Genomic DNA, 19,537 nt, shown 5'->3' on the forward strand with positions numbered 1-19,537 from the left:
AGGCAGCACAGCACTGACATTACAGGTATATTTTGAAGTTTAACTTTTAGTCCATGAGCCAGAGCCCCAAAATTGGAACATGATTACCAATTCACCCTTTGTCAGCCTTCTGATTGGTCCGTGACTGACTATCCAGCAGGTTCTTCTGCCTTGTTCCGCCCTGGTTCCGCCTAGTTTATGTTGAATTTGCTAAAACATCATTTTTGGAAAAAACAAACATGATATGCCCAGTCACCATGCTGCACCTGTGATGTTCCTTTTTACTGACACGAAGTTTAAAATAAGAATTGAATACACAAATACGAAGCAACACAAAAACCTGTTATTTCAATGGTAGTGGATGGAGAGAGACGACTTTTGTCCAACCACGAAACGGCAACCAATGGGTGCGAAGAGGGGCAGAACCATGGACGGGACTTGACAAAGGGTAAATTGACCATTTGCACTTTGCAGACCGCGGCCATCTTGCCATCAGAGTTTGGAAGCACTCATTTTCAGTAAAGCAATGTCCCTTATTCTTTTCTTGTCTAGTTTTGTTTCATTTGTTGTCTTAATTGTTTGTATGATTATTTTATGTACATTCTCAGTTATTCCCTTGTGACTAAACAGAAAAAGCAATACAAATTTGAATCATAAAAAAAAGTAAAGCAATGTCCTGCAGCCTCCTGCATTATGTGCAAATTCAAGTTTTGTGTTTGTTGTCATGATTTGTCACGATCCGAGTTGGATTTGTTCGAGGCTTACAGATCTTTAAATAAATACTTTTTGAAATGTCTATGGGAAAAATACATTGGGAATTATTTCCTGGGCCTGTCGTCGTCATGAAAGGTGGCGGGACTGCAACGCTCTATATGCTATCCATCTCCACTCTGTCTAACTTCTGGAATCCCACTTTCCGTATACATTTCCACATAACTAACTCATCTTACTTGATAAACTGGTCATTTAGTCCAGGGGTTCTCAACCTTTTTGGCCGGGGACCCCCGGAAATGCTTTGGCAATGTCTCGGGACCCCCGCCCCGCCCCCTCCCGACCCCCAATATAAATTGACTGCTACAATAACCTTAAACCATTTTGGGCGGGAACCCCTTTTGGTGTTTTAAGCATTGTTAAAATTTAGCTATTGAAAAATAGCAGATCTACAAGCTCATAGCGCGCCACCGAGTGGCGCGCTACGAGCTTGTAGGTCTGCTATTTTTGAAAAATCGTGAAAATAAAATTTAAAAAAAAATCTTTTTTTCTTTTTTAAATAATTTGGGGACCCCCTAAAATAATTTGGCGACCCCCCGAGGGGTCGCGACCCATGGGTTGAGAACCCCTGATTTAGTCCTTCAAACTCTCTCTGTGTGTCAAACTTTATTTTATGCCTGCTCACAGGCTTACAATAAATCCATATATGGAGTGATACATATTGTATTATGTATAGGGTAATATTGAATATTCCCTCGTATCGTTTAAAACCGTTGACTCAAACATGTAAACAAAATTAAATACGAATGTTGACTCTGGCTTTATCAAATTTTCCGATTTAGATTCTGGAAGGTTATGTAAGTTCAGACATATATTTTCCTATATAATGCCTAATTTGCATAAATAGGCATAATTTCAGAAAACTTGTAATACAATAAATCATTGTCTTCGTGTAGCCTAAATAATCAACTGAGGACGTTTCATGTCACGGTGAAAATAACAAAATGTGTGAAATATGAAAAAGCTACTCCTGTGGAAGGGTTATCATATATAAATTGACTTATATTGATCATATAAACAATGTAATGTATGGTATGGTTTTGCCCACGCATTTCGTAATAAATGAAATTTTGAAATCTTGTTGTTTGGCTCATGGACTATATTATGTGGGGCCAGCAGCAGCACGCTGCTAGAGCTCTTTCAAAATAAAACGAGTCCAACACACAACAACGGGTGGATGGATGGATGCCTGGATCACGTGACCCCTCTGTTTACAGACATCCGGAAGAAAAAAAAAAAAAAAAAAAAAAACATGGAGGACGCCACTAGCACCAGTAGTAATCCTCAATCTGTTGCTGGCAATTTCACGGAGAAATTAAAGTCGTGGCTGTCGTGGTCATGGACGTACATCTTCTTCATCTGGTTCGGCGCGGCGGTCATCATGGTGTGGGTGCTGCGGAGCCCCCTGAAGCTGCAGGAGACCCTCACCGCAGGTGAATGGAAACAGAATGGATGCATGCAGAGGGGCAGTGTAGTGCTAGCATAGATACATAGCCCCCCTGTGTGTGTGTGTGTGTGTGTGTGTGTGTGTGTGTACTGTATGCATGTATGTGGTCAGCTATATGATCCATCATTAGCTGACAGACATTTAGCGATCAGAGCCCCTTTTGGGACCCCCTCGGTTACCCTTTACTGTATTTTGCACTGTATTTGTAACCGCCGTCCAAAATCCGCCGTCCAAAATACAGTAAAGGGTAACCGAGGGTCCCCGAAAGGGGCTATAATAAGAGCTGCTGCTGCTGGCTGGCTATAAAACAAACACCGGTCTATGATTAGATTCATATTTAACGATGCAACGAAGACACATCATGCATGCGGTCACTTACTTGGCTAACTATACGTGCAGTGCACACATACAAAATAGTAATACATCGTCTCACTAACGTTACTTTGCGTGCATCCATTGCATGCATGTGCATTCATTGTTGTTACCATTGCAGTTAACTTTACTTCTCTTTTTTTTTAGCATACTAATAATTATTAGAGAGAATCTGTCACCTGTGTTCGAAATGTCCTGCATGCGAGCCTATAGCTCTAGCCCAGGAATGTCTCTGTGATATTGCATACGTTACTTGTATTCCATGATCATTCCATAGACGTCTGCTACCTGTGTTGGGATGGGCATGCATATTATCCTCCCAGGTAGCATGACATGTAACTATATGTAATATCAGCTTTTCTAGGGCTACTACTCCAGCTCTCTAACCACTTTCACTCTGGCATCCCTACTTTAATAATAGCCTACTAATAAGTTAACACCCTAAATTAACAGGGGTTGACACTAAGGTCTCAGGGGCAAGTGCCTCTGTGCCCGTTGGGCAAGTCAAGTCATGTTCTACTTGCCCAAAGTTCATGCCTACTTGCCCAAAAAGTACATCGTCCATTATAAAAATGATAGGTACATTTTGAATTACTGTTCTTTTTTTTACTACTTTTTTTACTTTCATGGAGCACGGTGCAATAAAAAATATCATACCTCAAATATTAAGCTAAATACCCACATAGCTATGAATATGGGTTTGCATTGTTATTTTATATTTTTAAGTATAGCAACAGTGAAAACAGCACATTATAGGTAAATGCCAACAGTGCTGTTATTTTTGTATTCCACAGACCAGAGAACTCTGGCCATGCTCAGGTGTTTAGACAGATATCTCGTGCTGTGTTAAATGAGCACTTGACCGCCCCGGTCGGGCAACCTGAAAGCAGACTCCACCGGCTCTAAAGTTACCTTTAGTGTCAATTGAATGCCACAGACGAAAAACAGTCTTAAGTCCACACTATTTATCCATAATGTATAAATGATAGATAAGGGGTCAAGACAACGAGGCCTTTTCGTGGAGGGGTCAGAATGACATTTGGACTTAGACTGTTTTCCGTCTGTGGATGCCTGAATAATTATAAGACCTATTTGATTCTGTGTGGGCTTCACCCAGCTGATTGCTGCTCAAGTAGTCAGAATTTGTAGTGACTTGCCCAGCTCGCATTGCTGGGGCCAGGAATCAAACTTGGGGCCTTTTATTTCCCTCTCTACGCATTCATCTATATGGCTGTCATTGGCTGACCCATACTGTACCTTGGGCATAGGTGAACAACAAAAAAACCTGGCTATTTTCAAAAGCTTTTGAATAGGGTGTGTTAAGTGATAATGGTATGAAGTTCAAGTGACGAGCAATATATTCACTTCAGTAATCCTATTTCTTGTCTATCGTTTCAGCATCTGTATTTCTCAATACGCTGACCCCCAAATTCTATGTAGCACTCACTGGAACGTCTTCCCTCATCTCCGGGCTCATCCTGGTAGGTTGTCAATCTCACTTATTATGAATGAGTTTAAGCACCGATGACTTGGACTGAGGTTTGTCCTTCCAGTTGTCTAAAGAGTAGGCGCATAGAGTCTATATATACGGGGACTGCCCATAAGTCCCACCTCCTGTTAGTGACCTACGTGGCCGGTTAAGACTGAGGTTAGGGTTATAGCGACTTACGTGGCCGGTTAAGACTGGGGTTAGGGTTATAGCGACCTACGTGGCCGGTTATGACTGGGGTTAGGGTTAGCGACCTACGTGGCCGGTTAAGACTGGGGTTAGGGTTATAGCGACCTACGTGGCCAGTTAAGACTGGGGTTAGGGTTAGCGACCTACGTGGCCGGTTTAGGGCCGATTCATACTCCTATTTTAGAGCTGAATAAAAGTCAGTTCGGCTCTGTAGAGCCTACAATGTGACGTCATTTGAGGTTTGGGGGGGGCGGGTACCGTCCTAAAGTCGGCTCTTCGGTGCTACTGAAAATTTCTGACGAGCCGAAATCATTTCGGCACTACAGCGCCGAAACAGCGGTAAAATAGGAGCATGAATCGGCCCTAAGACTGGGGTTAGATCCACCAAGGACAGCTCTCCAAAATTCCGACTTATGGAGGTTTGAAAATCCTGCTTTGAATTGAGATAAACTGAGAAGTTTTAACGTCCCATAGCTGGTGGTGACGGGGCGATGCCATAGCAACCGGACCAATGATAAAAGCTGCCGTGGGGCTCAACCATTATATACACTGAGTATATGTTGGGGTCCGTATTTATACAGACCTAGCAAACAACGTCCCCTAGTGGCGCAAAAATAATTAAGACTGAGGTTAGGGTTATAGCGACCTACGTGGCCGGTTAAGACTGAGGTTAGGGTTTGGGATAGTGTTAGTAATCGGTCGGACTAACAGGAGGTCAGAACAATGGCATGTTACCATATATACAGTATATTTACTACAGATATTTTTGTTCAGTCATGCATGTTTACTTCTGTGTGGACAATGGACTGTCTCTACACCAAACACAATAACTTTTAACTTGTAAAATAAATACATTATTTTTAAATCTCAAGTGGATGGCAAAGTCCACACCAGCCCAGTGTACCTGTACACCAACGATATGCAATGTAACGAGTTGCAACTTGCGACCAATTGTAACCGCTTGTCGCCACTTGCAACAGCATCCCCAAACTTCCTGACCTGCAACGGGGTAATTCAGGCCGCTGCCATTTTCTCTCTGCATGTATTTGCAACTGTTCCGTTGCATCGCACATCGCTGGTCTGTGTGTGGACTGGGCAACAGTTATACTCTTCGAAATGTTACGAAACCATCGTGCTGACTCTAATTCTGTCTAATTCTGCCATTCCACTCCTCCTCCTCAACGCAGATATTTGAATGGTGGTATTTCCGTAAGTACGGCACCTCGTTCATAGAGCAGGTGTCGGTGAGCCACCTGCGCCCCCTACTGGGTGGTGTAGAGAGCAGCTCCACGACGGGCCTGTTCTCGTCAGTGAATGGAGAGGCAGAACCAAGGCCCAGTGTTTCAGGTATCATGTGTGCTGTTTTCTCTTGACCCTGTTTTTCACAATCAGAAGCATCTTGATTGTCGCATCACAGTCTTACACAAGTACAAAAAAGTGCGTGAGATTTGTTTTTGTGCATAGTTCCCATCGTGTTATTTTTCCAAGAAAGGGAAGAAGAGGGGGGGGAGGGGGTTGGGTTCAAGGAGATCAAGGCAGGAAAGCTTAGCTTATTTACAAACTGCACAACCGTACTAGGGTCTCTCTTCGCTTATTTACAGGTTGTACAGCCGTATAACTAAGGAGTCTCTTTTTGGGGTGCGCACGCTTATCCGACACACCAAAGGTCCGATATGCGGAAATCACCGACCATGCGTTGGTCTGACATGCTTGCGGTCAGGTTTAGGTTAGGGTTTGGGGTTTATAATGACTGTCGGACCTTTGGTGTGTCAGGACTAAAGTGTGTGTGTGTGTGTGTGTGTGTGTGTGTGTGTGTGTGGGGCACTATCTCACCATATACAATAGCACGGCCCGCTCCTGTACTATTGCTTAAACATTGGGGGGGGGACCTGTTTAAACATTTTATTGTTGTCGTTTTTATTTAGAGTGTAAAGTCTGGAGGAACCCTTTGAATCTGTTCCGAGGAGCTGAATACAGCAGGTATGGTTGTCACTGTCAGTATCAAGCTGTTGCTTTCAGACTAGAAGGCTTTCTTACCTTTATTTGTAGTTGTTACGTCCCCACCAAAGAGCTCCAGGTGTCATTTTGTGCAAAAGCGCATTATTGGCTATTTCCCCTACCATAAGCACTCAATGAATTTAATTTAATTTAATTTAATGGGGCATTGGGTTTTAGTGCTAATTCGCTTATTTCCATCGCTCAAAAATCAATTTTCTTTGTATATATCCTCTCTTCATAATGTAAATAGTATCCCAAGCGGCACACTTTACTACTTATTTCGATGGAAATAAGCAAATTAGCACTAAAACCCAACCCCCATTGAGGGCTTATGGTAGGGGAAATAGCCAATAATGCGCTTTTGCACAAAATAACACCTGGACCTCTTTGGTGGGGACGTAACAACTACAAATAAAGGTTAGAAAGCCATCTAGTCTGAAATTCTCCTTTAAAATGCAACACACACACAATGTAGTAGATGCGTGGTCTCGCGTTGCATTTGTGGAACCTGGGTTTAAGGAGCTATATGCACACAGAATAACTTTTCCTACTTCCGGAATCTTTGGCCGACACTACCCGTCTTGACTGTCCTCCGAGACGTGAGGTTACTCCGTGGTGAGATTGAGAAATAAATAATACAACAAGAGAATGACAGCTGGGCACGCACGACAGAATGCAGCCTTGTAACTAACTAATATTGTTTATGCCATTTGCTTTGATTGATTAATTGATTGAACACGTACGTTGTACTATGATTTGATTTGGTTGTGTTCTAAATAAAGTGTTAGTGTTGATTATCGTGTATTAATCTAATTATAGTTAACTAATACTATTACACTAAAAAGGATAAAGATGAAGGGAAAATAGACCTTTTTACAGTACAATAATGTTTCAAGTTTACACATACAAACAAATTACACTTTATTTTAGAACACACCCAAATCAAATCATATTACGGAGTGCATGTTCAATCAATTATTCCATCAAAGCAAACGGCATAAACAATATTAGTGTGCCTCTTCTACAAAAATAAAAGTTACAAGTTATAGTTCTCTTGTATCATACCGTACTCCTTGTATTATTTCCCACCACAGAGTAACCTCGCATCAGACTATACAGCATAGCTATATCCACCTCGGAGGACAGTCAAGACGGGCAGTGTCGGTAGGCCAATCAGAGGCAGGCGGGGCGTTACCATGCCTATGCTCAGACGCAAACGAGATTCACGCTACCGATGATACCAATTCACCTTTAGCTAAGCCCTGCCCTCTCCCACTTGGACACTTTCCAGCCGGTCTTTATCTGGAGACCGTCCCCGTCTAAAAGAGGCCTTAGTGTGCAGTGGTTCTCAAACTTTAATTTCAAGGACCCCCATAACTCTCAGAGTTACACACCTGTACAGGGCCATTTGGAACCCACTCAAGGACACTTTGAGACCCACTGGTGTAGCAGAGTGTGTCCAGTGAGCCAACATGCACAATAGCAAAGTCACCCTGACTCTGTTTGACCAGAATGGAACAGAGCCTTCATTAGTATCATCGGTAACACCTGTGAAGGAAGTAGTGAAGCGGCCCAAGTTCTTTCCAAAATGGCGTGTGTGCATATACCGGTAGGCCATATTGCCTCAAGAAGTCATGCAAACATGGCACCATGCGCCACAAATAAATGTGCCAGTGTTGCAGATTCAGTTTTGTATAAAAAAAAAATGTCTGCAAATATTGCAACATCCACAAGATTTTACGTCAAGGGTTAATGGCTCGCCATGAAAGCATACAGTACCAAGCAAACTCCTGTTGTGTATTGCAGGTACACGTGGGTGACTGGGAAAGAGCCCTTGACGTACTATGACATGAACCTGTCTGCTCAAGACCACCAGACCTTCTTTACAGGAGACACCCAGCAGCTGAGGCCAGAGGACGCCGGTGAGTTCCCATCAGTGGTGGAGAAAGTATTCAAATTGTAGTGTACTAAATGTAATAATGTACTCTTTTACTTTTACTATAGAAATACTCTGTTATAAATAAAAGTCCGGAAAACTACACGCTTTGTGCGCAAAACACGTGCACATAAAGCATGCATGCTTTACCGTCAATTTGGGGCGTCCTTTCCATGAAAAGGTTTGAGACCCACTGTCATATAGACCAGGGGTTCTCAACCTGGGGCTCGCAACCCCTTTGGGGGGGGTGCCAAATTATTTTGGGGGGTTCCCAGATTATTATATATATAAAAAAAAGAATGGCTGGAAAATGGAAATGACACATAGTACATGCATAAACTTTCCGTGGGGAAGGGGGCGGGCTGGGCGTTAAGATACATCAGTGTTTTTGGCAGCAAATTTTGATTTTAGTTTTAGTCATAGTCTCTTCAATAGTTTTCATTTAGTTTCAGTCACATTTTAGTCACCTGGAATGTTTTAGTGTTAGTCTAGTTTTAGTCGACTAAATATCATAAGATTTTAGTCGACTAAATCTACAGTTGATTTAGTCGACTAAAATGTATTTTGGCGGGCCTTGATGTCATTGTAATGACTGATTTTACACTTGCTGAAAATAGCAGATCTACAAGCTCACAACGCATTGCGCTGTGAGCTAGATCTGCTCTTTTCAGCATGCAGCCAAGTGTAAAATGACTTATACTGGATCTCTTGTCCACTAGTCCCTTCCTAACATTTTAGTCTAGTTTTTATTTGTTGACGAAATTGTCAGTATATTTAGTCATAGTTTCGTAGTTTTTGTCAGTGAAAAAAGGTGGTCCGACGAACATTTTTCGTCATAGTATTAGTCGACGAAAACAACACTGCGATACATGGCCAGAGCATTTTTTCCGGTTGTCCCCAGCCCAAAAATGTTGAGAACCTATACGAGCCACACCGTTCCCGTGTGGCTCCTGAGATCCACATGAGTATGAACTCATATCATCTTGTTTTGTGCTGCTGAAAGTCTGACTTGGTTCTATATAATAATGTTGCTTCATCTTGTCGTTCTCTCAGTGATGCAAAAGGCCTGGAGAGAGAGGAACCCTCAAGCTAGAATCAGAGCAGCTTACCAGGCCATAGAAATGAACCTCGAGTGAGTACAGTGTGTGTGTTGTTCTGCTCTGTCTCCTATGTCGTAACCCATTATTTTATATCTTTTTTCACAGCGGACGTTTTAACTCGAATCTTTGCTTCCGGGGGGGGGGTCTCTGGAACAAAATATATTGAGATAGGGGTTGGACGATTAGAGGTAGTTATGTATGTAATATGTTGAGTACAGACGATTAGAGGTAGTTATGTATGTAATATGTTGAGTACAGACGATTAGAGGAAGTATGAGAGAAGTATTAGAGTTCTCATCGGGCCTGAAAATTAAGGCCCGGCCCTACCCTACCCTAACTGGGTCGGCCCGAGGCCCGGCCCGACCCTAACAATTACCATAATGTCAGGCCCGAAAACCCGAAAAAGCCCGAGTGAAAAAAAAGAGAAAAAAAGGAAAAAGAAAAATGCCACTATATGGCCGCGGCGCCGTGGATTATTGAGACGACCGTGTCAGAGAACGCACTAATAGTCTAGTCGCCGAAATAAAGGATTTATGTAACTCACGTTAATTGGCTGATAATGTTCCATTAATTTCCAGGGGTGAGTAAACATGTTCTGAATCAAAGTAGCAGCGATCCTCTGAAGTGACGCAGTTAATTATGTCCAATAGGCTACTGGCAATATTATGACAATTGTCAACTTGGCTATAATCTACTAGGTTACTGTATAGTTTACATTAATCATTGCCTCTCAAACCCACATACCACGCGTAATGTGCGTTGCCTAACCAAAAGAACAGACATACAAACCATCAACATGCCGCTCGATGGCGTGTCGAGTCTGTTGACAGCTTGCAGATCTTTTATTTTGGGCAGTGGGCACACAACGAGGCGCGCTGCGCTACGATGGGGAAATTAAATAGCTGTACAGCGCGCTGCGATACGATTTGTAAACCAAATAGCTGTAGCCTACAGTGTGACTGTAACATTGCTTGGTCATCATGTAACTATATTACGTGCAGGCGCTTTCATAGTTATATGGAGCATTTACCGTTGATTAGGTAGCCTAATTTAGCTTATTCACCCAGATGGGTTCAACGAGACAGCAGTGTCTCGTTAAGCCCCGACGTTTCCAAAACGAGCTATTGCGGATAAATCGATGGTCTTATAAAACATTTAAGCATATGGCAAGTTGACTTAAGTTATATAGTTGATGCTGAGCAGTAAGCAGCTCATTTGGTTGGCAAACCAGAGGCCAGCCAGCGGTAGCAAGTTCAACAACCACCGTTCTATTCTGTCACTTTGGTGCGCTGCTGCTGATCATCGCCTCCTCCTCCTTCAGTCACATATAGTATAATAGCCTAAACTGTAAAAGTTAATCGCCAACATTCACCAGCTCAGCCCTCTTCATATTAAATAAATACATTACACAAACAACAGAATTGTTATTTTTGTTATAATAAAATTATATAAAAAAAAAAAATCACGGAAAATCACAGAGCCCGAGGCTCGGCCCGGCCCGAATAATTATCGTGCATTTTGGGCCCGGCCCTACCCGAAAATGTCGGGCCGGGTCGGGCCGGGCCGGGTTCGGGCAGAGATTGAGAACTCTAGTTGTGATGCTGCTCTGCTCCATTCTAGAGATTGTCAACACAGATAAGCGGAAGTGCTTTAACAGTTTACTCCACTAGAGGGGGCGAGTGGCCTCCATCCAGTAATCGTCCGGGAATCCTCCTGTATAGTTGGCCGTAGAAAGGCTTCTATAGCTGGTTTGGAATAGGCCAATATTGTGTATTGTGTTAAAAAGAGAGAAGGATCCGGGAACACAAGGTTAAAAAATGAGGTACGCCTTTATTGAATTAAAAGGCCAACATGTTTCGACCTAACAGGTCTTCATCATGATGATGCCCTGATGAAGACCTGTTAGGTCGAAACATGTTGGCAGTTGCCTTTTAATTCAATAAAGGCGTTCCTCATTTTTTAACCTTGTGTGCCCGGATCCTTCTCTTTTTATCATGTATTGATTCTGTTTTTTGATCCGTGTGAGCACCTTTTTATCATTATCACATCCTGCTACCTCCATTGAGCACCTGTTTAGTTCCTCTTGTTTTTCTATTGTGTGTTGTGTGTGTGTGTGTGTGTGTGACTGTGTGTGACTGTGTGCGTGTGCGCCACATAGATGTGCTGCAGCCTATGTCCTCCTAGCCGAGGAGGAAGCCACCACGATAACGGAGGCAGAGCGTCTCTTCAAACAAGCCCTGAAAAGTGGTAATAATAATAATGTATATTTACTATAGTGACCTATTAGAATCCATTGTAATAATGTATGTACTGTACTGACCTTTTTGGTGAATGCAGAAATACTTTAACCCATTTAGACATGAGGACGATTCTACAAATGCCTTCTAAATCTTGACAGTTTTCTGAAAAACCCATGTTTCTATGTGAGTCCTTCTCAAACATTGTTATGTCAAGGACCCCCAAAAATATATGCAATTTCCCGCCGAGCCCTATCTGAAAATGTTATTGCAGGGACCTCCCCAGAAGCGAAGATTTGAGTTAAAAACGTTCGCTCTGAAAGAATATATATTCAAAGATTTCCGCCACATTTTTACGATTTTTCAAAAAAAACGCAGATCTACAGCAGATCTACAAGCTCATAGTGCCGCGCTATGAGCTTGTAGATCTGCTGTTTTTCAATAGCTAAAGTATAACATAATGCTTAAAACACCAAAAGGGGTTCCCGCCCAAAATGTGTTAAAAATTAATATAGAAACCAGTGTTGTATGATTTTGACAGCAAATTATGGTTTTAGTTTTAGTCACATTTTAGTCACCTGATATGTTTTAGTGTTTTAGTCGTGTTTTAGTAGTTTTAGTCGACGAAACATCATAAGATTTCAGTCGACTAAATCTACAGTTGATTTAGTCGACTAAGAGGTTTTTTTGGCGGGCCTTGATGCCGTCGTAATGGCTGATTTTACACTTGCTAATAATAGCCGATCTACAAGCTCACAACGCGTCGCGCTGAGCATGTAGTATAAAATAACTTATACTGGATCTCTTCTCCACTAGTGCCATCCTAACATTTTAGTCTACTTTTTATTTGTTGACGAAATTGTCAATATATTTACTCTTAGTTTTAGTCACCGTAGCTTAGCTTTCATTTAGTTTCCATTTAGTTTTTCGTCAGTGAAAAAAGGTAGTCGGCGAACAATGGCATTCTTCATCATCGTATTAGTCGACGGAATCAACATTGCTAGAGACACTATCAGGATTTTCAACATTGTTGGGCAACATTCAATGTCATTTCCGGTTGGGACGTCATCCAAAATCTTCCCCCCCATTTTAGCCGATCAGATCGAAAAACTCGTGAATAACTCTTGATCTAAATCATTCCGTCCAATTCTAACCAAAGATTATGTTTTAGGCGGTCCCGTCGCTAGTCGTGTTAGAATTAATAATACCTCCCGTTGTTGTCGATCGCCCCGGGGGTGTTTTGGCTACATCTAGCTACTTCCCAAAATGGCCCGGGGCCACCTTGAAATAGGTCCTGAAGAAACAAATCCCCGGGCGTTCGGGGTGTTAACAAAAACAAAACAGCCATGAACAATAGTGTCAAATACTGTATGTGATAGTATCCCTTTTAATGTCATACTGTATGTCTTAATATGTAATCATCTAAAGTTAAATCTTTCTCTGAATTGATTGTCTATTACAAATGTGTATCTAAATATTTATATCTAAAATACCATTTTGAATAATTATTAATTAATTGGCAATATTTCTGTTTTGCATCCACAGCTGGAAAAGATATGAACCTCCTGGTGTACATCAAACGGAGACTGGCCATGTGTGCACGCAAACTGGGCCGTATTAAGGAAGCGGTCAAAATGATGAGAGATGTGAGTGTTTACTGTAGTGTTGTTTTTGGCAGCACATTTCTATTTTAGTTTAGTCATAGTCTTCGGAACTTAATTTAGTTTTAGTCACCTGGAATGTTTTAGTGTTAGTCTAGTTTTAGTCGACTAAATGTCATAAGATTTTAGTTGACTAAATCTGCAGTTCATTTAGTCGACTAATATGTATTTTGGCGGGCCTTGATGCCGTCGTAATGGCTCATTTTTGCGACGCGTTGTGAGCTTGTAGATCTGCTCTTTTCAGCATGCAACCAAGTTTAAAATGACTTATACTGGATCTCTTGTCCACTAGTCCCTTCCTAACATTTTAGTGTAGTCTGTTGACGAAATTGTCAATACATTTAGCTTAGTTTTATTCATAATGGCTTAGTTTTCATTTAGTTTTCGTCAGTGAAAAAAGGTAGCCGCCGAACATTTTTCGTCTTAGTTTTAGTCGACAAAAACAACACTGGTCCAGGGATCAAGAATTGATCTTAATTGTCACATTCCAAAGTAACATGGGTGGAAATTCTTGGTTGTGCAGCAAGCTCATCATTGCAGTTAGAAGATAGAGAGAGAGAGAGCAACATAAAGTGCGTAGTAATATGACTAATCTACATGATACAATATGCATGCATAAAAAAAATAAATGTCATAAATGTTGATGTAGCCTACATGTATAATATTATAGAGTCTATTAACTCATTTAGGCCTGACGTCGAAATTTAAAAAATGTCTTTGAAATCCTGACAGTTTTCGGAAATACCTATGATTCTATATGTTTTCACGATTTAAAAAAAATAGCAGACCTACAAGCTCGTAGCGCGCCACTTGGTGGCGCGCTATGTGCAAAGCTCGGCCAATCACAGCGGAAGTTTGGTAGGTTACTCCGGAAAAAGGAAAATAAGAAAGTGTGACTAACTATAGTCTGTTTGCCCTTTGGGCAACCACACTAATAAAGAAACCGCCATAAAATGTTGTAAAAAAACACTCATCTTTTACTTTCTCTAACAACCGGCTAAAACATGAAAGGACCTTGGTTGAAAAGATATCATGAAAGTGAAAAGGGAGCACGTTTTGCGTGGTATTCTCAAGGTTTTGGATATTTCACGTTTCCAACGAAGTGGTCAGCAGCAGAACTGTTAGCGTGTACATGCTGCTGCTGCCCATGAAATGAATAGGCTGGGAAAGACAGTGTTATCACGAGGCAATATATGTAGTCATGCCAATGACAACACAATGACCATATGGACAAATAGCAACGTCCATGAATCATGTTATCCCATTTAGACCCGAGGACGATTCTACAAATAAACGTCTTCTAAATCCTGACAGTTTTCTGAAAAACCCTATGTTTCTGACTTTCCGTGTCAGTCGTTCTCAAACATTTTCATGTCAAGGACCCCCAAAAATATATGTAATTGGCCGCCGAACCCCAACGGAAAATATGTTGTTCAAGCCCCCCCAGAAGCAAAGATTTGAGTTAAAAACGTTTGCTCTGAAATAATATATATTCAAAGATTTTCACCACCATATTCACGATTTTTCTAAAATAATAGCAGATCTACAAGCTCATAGCGCGGCACCATGCTATGAGCTTGTAGATCTGCTATTTTTCAATAGCCTAAAGTATAACATAATGCTTAGTTAAAACACCAAAAGGGGTTTCCCGTCCTGAATGGGTTATACATTTTGTAATGCGTCCGTCCACCACCATCATCTGGCATTCTGTTTTGTCTTCCCTTTTTACAGTTAATGAAAGAATTCCCACTGCTGGGAATGCTAAATATACACGAAAACCTCCTGGAGTCGTTGCTAGAGCTGCAAGCCTACGCTGACGTGCAAGCAGTCCTTGCCAAATATGACGGTAAGAAATACCGAGCGTTGTTGATCGACGATCCATTATTTCCCCAATGTCAAAAACGTCCCATGTCCACACCAGTGGTGGAAAAAGTACTCAATTGTTTTACTTTGTTACAAGTAAAAGCGCGTGCGTGCGTGCGTGCGTGCGGGGAGACTGTGTAGGCCTGTCACAAAGACACAAAACTATATATCTTCACGTCCCAATGTATGAATGAACCATTGTAAAGCGCTTTGAGCACTTGGAAAATTCGTTATCTGATTGACTTTTATACCACTTAAATGGTATACAAGATTGGTTTCTAGGGTGAATTGCCGATCACCGATCGAGTCATTTGGAGTGAATATCGGCCAATCACCGGCGATCGGTGGCTGATTGATCAGAGCATCTATACTGAGGCATATTACAAAAAAATAAAAAAAGTCTTCTAAAACAGATGTTTCTATGTCAGTGGTGCTCAAACGTTTTCATGTCAAGGACCCCCAGAATGATCTGTATTTGGCTGCTGACCCCCATCTGAAAATATGTTGTTCCAGGGACCCCCCCAGAAGCAAATATATGAGTTAAAACCGTTCACTGTGAAAGAATATATACGGTAATAGATTTTTGAACACAGCTAAAGTTTTGGAGAAGGAGGAGAGACCTGCACACTTGCTGGTTCAAGAGTTTTTATTTAGATAAGAGTCGTAGCAACGTTTCGGCCTTTCGGCCTTCTTCAGGCACGATACCTTCTTCAGATGCCTGAAGAAGGCCGAAAGGTGCGGGTCTCTCCTCCTTCTCCAAAACGTTTGCTGCTCTGCCAGGACCTATACGCACCTGCTGTAAAATCAAACCGTGTGTGCGGAAGTCATCTGGTGTTCCAGGTCTTAATGGGTTAACACTACGATCTTTGAACTGGGCTCTGAAAACTGTGAGATGTTCTTTTAGTTTTTTCTTTTTCTTCTTTTCACACGTGTTCTTTTTCTACAGACATCAGCTTGCCAAAATCAGCCACGATATGCTACACATCTGCGCTCCTGAAAGCGCGCGCCGTATCAGACAAGTACGTATGTTTCATCACGATAGGGAGATATTGTTGAGATAAGTATGTCTGTCATGGATTGTAAATGACGTAAACCTTCTATGTTTTGGCCTGTGTGATATGTGTTGATGTACTGCATGTTCCCCACCATGAGGCATATTTTACTATGCATTTATAATGCCCTCCGTGCATGTAATCTCTTAAAGGGACACTTCACCCTTTTTGCAAAAAAAATATATGTTAATGACTTTTAGAAGATTTAGAACACTTTCCTGGGGGTCTTTATGTGTGTTATGTGGTTTTAGATATTTTAGATTGTAGCAGTGAGCCCAGTGTCTCTGATGTCATGGACGCGTGTTTATGGATCCTGCCCCAAAAGAACAAGGAGGCGCGCTCGTTTTACCCCGCTAAAAAACTATTAACGTACCCCTCACCAACCTTAATCCAAAAACTATTAACGTACCCCTCACCAACCTTAATCCAAAAACTATTAACGTACCCCTCACCAACCTTAATCCAAAAACTATTAACGTACCCCTCACCAACCTTAATCCAAAAACTATTAACGTACCCCTCACCAACCTTAATCCAAAAACTATTACGTACCCCTCACCAACCTTAATCCAAAAACTATTAACGTACCCCTCACCAACCTTAATCCAAAAACTATTAACGTACCCCTCACCAACCTTAATCCAAAAACTATTAACGTACCCCTCACCAACCTTAATCCAAAAACTATTACGTACCCCTCACCAACCTTAATCCAAAAACTATTAACGTACCCCTCACCAACCTTAATCCAAAAACTATTACGTACCCCTCACCAACCTTAATCCAAAAACTATTAACGTACCCCTCACCGACCTTAATCCAAAAACTATTACGTACCCCTCACCAACCTTAATCCAAAAACTATTACGTACCCCTCACCAACCTTAATCCAAAAACTATTAACGTACCCCTCACCAACCTTTATCCAAAAACTATTAACGTACCCCTCACCGACCTTAATCCAAAAACTATTAACGTACCCCTCACCAACCTTAATCCAAAAACTATTAACGTACCCCTCACCAACCTTTATCCAAAAACTATTAACGTACCCCTCACCGACCTTTATCCAAAAACTATTAACGTACCCCTCACCGACCTTAATCCAAAAACTATTAACGTACCCCTCACCAACCTTAATCCAAAAACTATTAACGTACCCCTCACCGACCTTTATCCAAAAACTATTAACGTACCCCTCACCGACCTTAATCCAAAAACTATTAACGTACCCCTCACCAACCTTATTCCAAAAACTATTAACGTACCCCTCACCAACCTTAATCCAAAAACTATTAACGTACCCCTCACCAACCTTAATCCAAAAACTATTAAAAAGTCTGCGGTTGTAAAAACAGTGGAATCAGCGGGGCGCGAACACGCTAAGCATGCGGATTGCAAGGCGGCATAGTAGTCCACTAGACTAGCGAGACAGCTGGCAGAATGAGGGTTTGTGTTTGTATTAGAAGGGGAAGTTCTGCCCGCGCGGGTGGCGCTTTCCTCGGCTACTAGTAGTAGCCGGCGGGGTAAAACGAGCACGCCTCCTTGTTCTTTTGCGGCAGGATCCATTATGACGTGTCATGGACACTGGGCTCACTTACTTCCTGGACTAAATGTTGTCTCAGTAAGACAGCCCTCCCCGTAGCCACAAGGAGGAGCAGTGCACCAAAGCTTCATGGGAATTGTAGTCCAGGAAGTAAGTGAACCCAGTGTTAGTGAACCACTTATTTAAAGTTGTGTGTGTGTGTGGGCGCGCGTGTGCACATGCGTTGAATGGTCCCAGGTTCTCTCCAGAGGCAGCGTCTCGACGGGGACTCAGTACAGCAGAGATGAATGCTGTGGAGGCCATACACAGAGCGGTGGAGTTCAACCCACACGTGCCAAAGGTCAGTCAGACGGGGTGCGCACGCTTTTCCGACACACCAAAGGTCCGAAGCGTGGGGACATGTGATGCCAAAATGTGATGGTCCGACATGCGCTGCTCCCGTGCTTGCGGTTACGGTTAGCTTAGGGATTGAGGTTTCGGATCAATAGTATGTCGGAACTAAAGCCTGTACCAGTCAGAGACACTAGCCTCGGAAACCCAGACGTTTTTATTTCCAGGGAGAGAAAAGTCTGGGGCCGAGTCCACTTCAATGCGGCATACAGTAGCGCAACCGTCACGCTCACTCTCTGCTGATTTCTGATCATCTGCACCTTTGTTAAATTGACGCACACACGTACACACACACACACACACACACACACACACACACACACTCCTCTCTCTCTCTGTCGCTCTAATTAATTAGTCTCATGTCCAGCAGCTGTGCCTAGTTTCTCCTCTGATTTCTTTCTCGGATCCTATGCCATAAAAAGCATAGGTGAGTTCCAGTCTAGACAGACACGGACACAGCGCGGCGCGTTGTGAGCTTGTAGATCGGTTATTTTCAGCATGCAACCAAGTGTAAAATGACTTGGAGTGTATACTGGATCTCTTGTCCACTAGTCCCTTCCTAACATTTTAGTCTAGTTTTTATTTGTTGACGAAATTGTCAATATAACTAGTAAGACGCCTGAGGGTCTAATGGGCGAGGTCACGTTCACTGGCCATATATGGAGCGTGTCTTGAGTGTACAGGGTTTGAGGAGGTCAGATCAACATATGGAATGTCAGAACAGGTCAGCTCCATATATGGAGATCTAAGGGTGGCAGCGGGGGCAGTGTCTTGAGTGTACAGGGTTTGATGAGGGCCCAGGTAGGGCCGGGCCTTAATTTTCAGGCCTGAATACTCTAGTATTCGCCGGCTCCCCGGGCGCGGCTGCACTAATAACTTTGGGCCAGGCCCGTCTATAGTTTTAATGGACAGGTATCAGTCAAAAGGGAGACATCGAAGAGGAAGGATGGATGGGGAAGGATCAACATATGGATATATGTCATAACAGGTTCTGAACTTCTGACATATATCTGACATACTAATATTGAGGACATCAGGGATCTCCGTCCCTGATGATGTCACGTGATGTCACGATGACCTGGGCACCATGTATGGGGCCTTTCCCCATTATGGGGATTTTGAGTGATACACTGACGGGAAATGCACGATTCCATAGTTAACTGTGACCTTTGTCGCGATTAGTCTAGCGAAACATTGAGGCTGCCACCTCACCTGCTGTTACTTCATAGTGTCATTTGATGTGTCCTTTCATTACCAGCAGGTGTCACTGTGGCTCTGCATAACTCTATTAACTGTGTTGAGACTAAAACCAAGGGTTTGCATTACCACCTGTTGTGTTATTGTCTCCACCAGGCCGAAGGCATGGGGAGAGAGTATGTTTTGCACTCCGTCCGTGTGTGTGTGTGTGTGTGTGTGTGTGTCCGTCCGTGTGTGTGTCCGTCCGTGTGTGTGTCCTTCCGTCCGTCCGTTACCAGCTAATCTCCGGCACCGTTAACCCGGTCGATGC

General features: G+C 42.5%; 1 protein-coding gene across 1 annotated transcript in view; it reads left to right on the plus strand.

Annotated features, from left to right (window-relative positions):
• Positions 1–1,943: 1,943 nt before the first annotated feature.
• LOC306930290 (suppressor of tumorigenicity 7 protein-like) overlaps positions 1,944–19,537 on the plus strand; it is a 36,902-nt gene continuing 19,308 nt past the window's right edge. Inside the window, exons 1-11 of the mRNA XM_079511165.1 lie at positions 1,944–2,183; positions 3,968–4,050; positions 5,435–5,594; positions 6,173–6,227; positions 8,052–8,167; positions 9,235–9,313; positions 11,440–11,528; positions 13,064–13,164; positions 14,911–15,025; positions 15,989–16,061; positions 17,878–17,980. Of these exons, the coding sequence (XP_079367291.1) occupies positions 2,003–2,183; positions 3,968–4,050; positions 5,435–5,594; positions 6,173–6,227; positions 8,052–8,167; positions 9,235–9,313; positions 11,440–11,528; positions 13,064–13,164; positions 14,911–15,025; positions 15,989–16,061; positions 17,878–17,980 (1,155 nt within the window). The 5' untranslated portion in view covers positions 1,944–2,002. The remainder of the gene's footprint in view (positions 2,184–3,967; positions 4,051–5,434; positions 5,595–6,172; positions 6,228–8,051; positions 8,168–9,234; positions 9,314–11,439; positions 11,529–13,063; positions 13,165–14,910; positions 15,026–15,988; positions 16,062–17,877; positions 17,981–19,537) is intronic.

Source organism: Electrona antarctica (assembly GCF_951216825.1).
Source record: "Electrona antarctica genome assembly, chromosome: 9".
Lineage (NCBI taxonomy): Eukaryota > Metazoa > Chordata > Actinopteri > Myctophiformes > Myctophidae > Electrona > Electrona antarctica.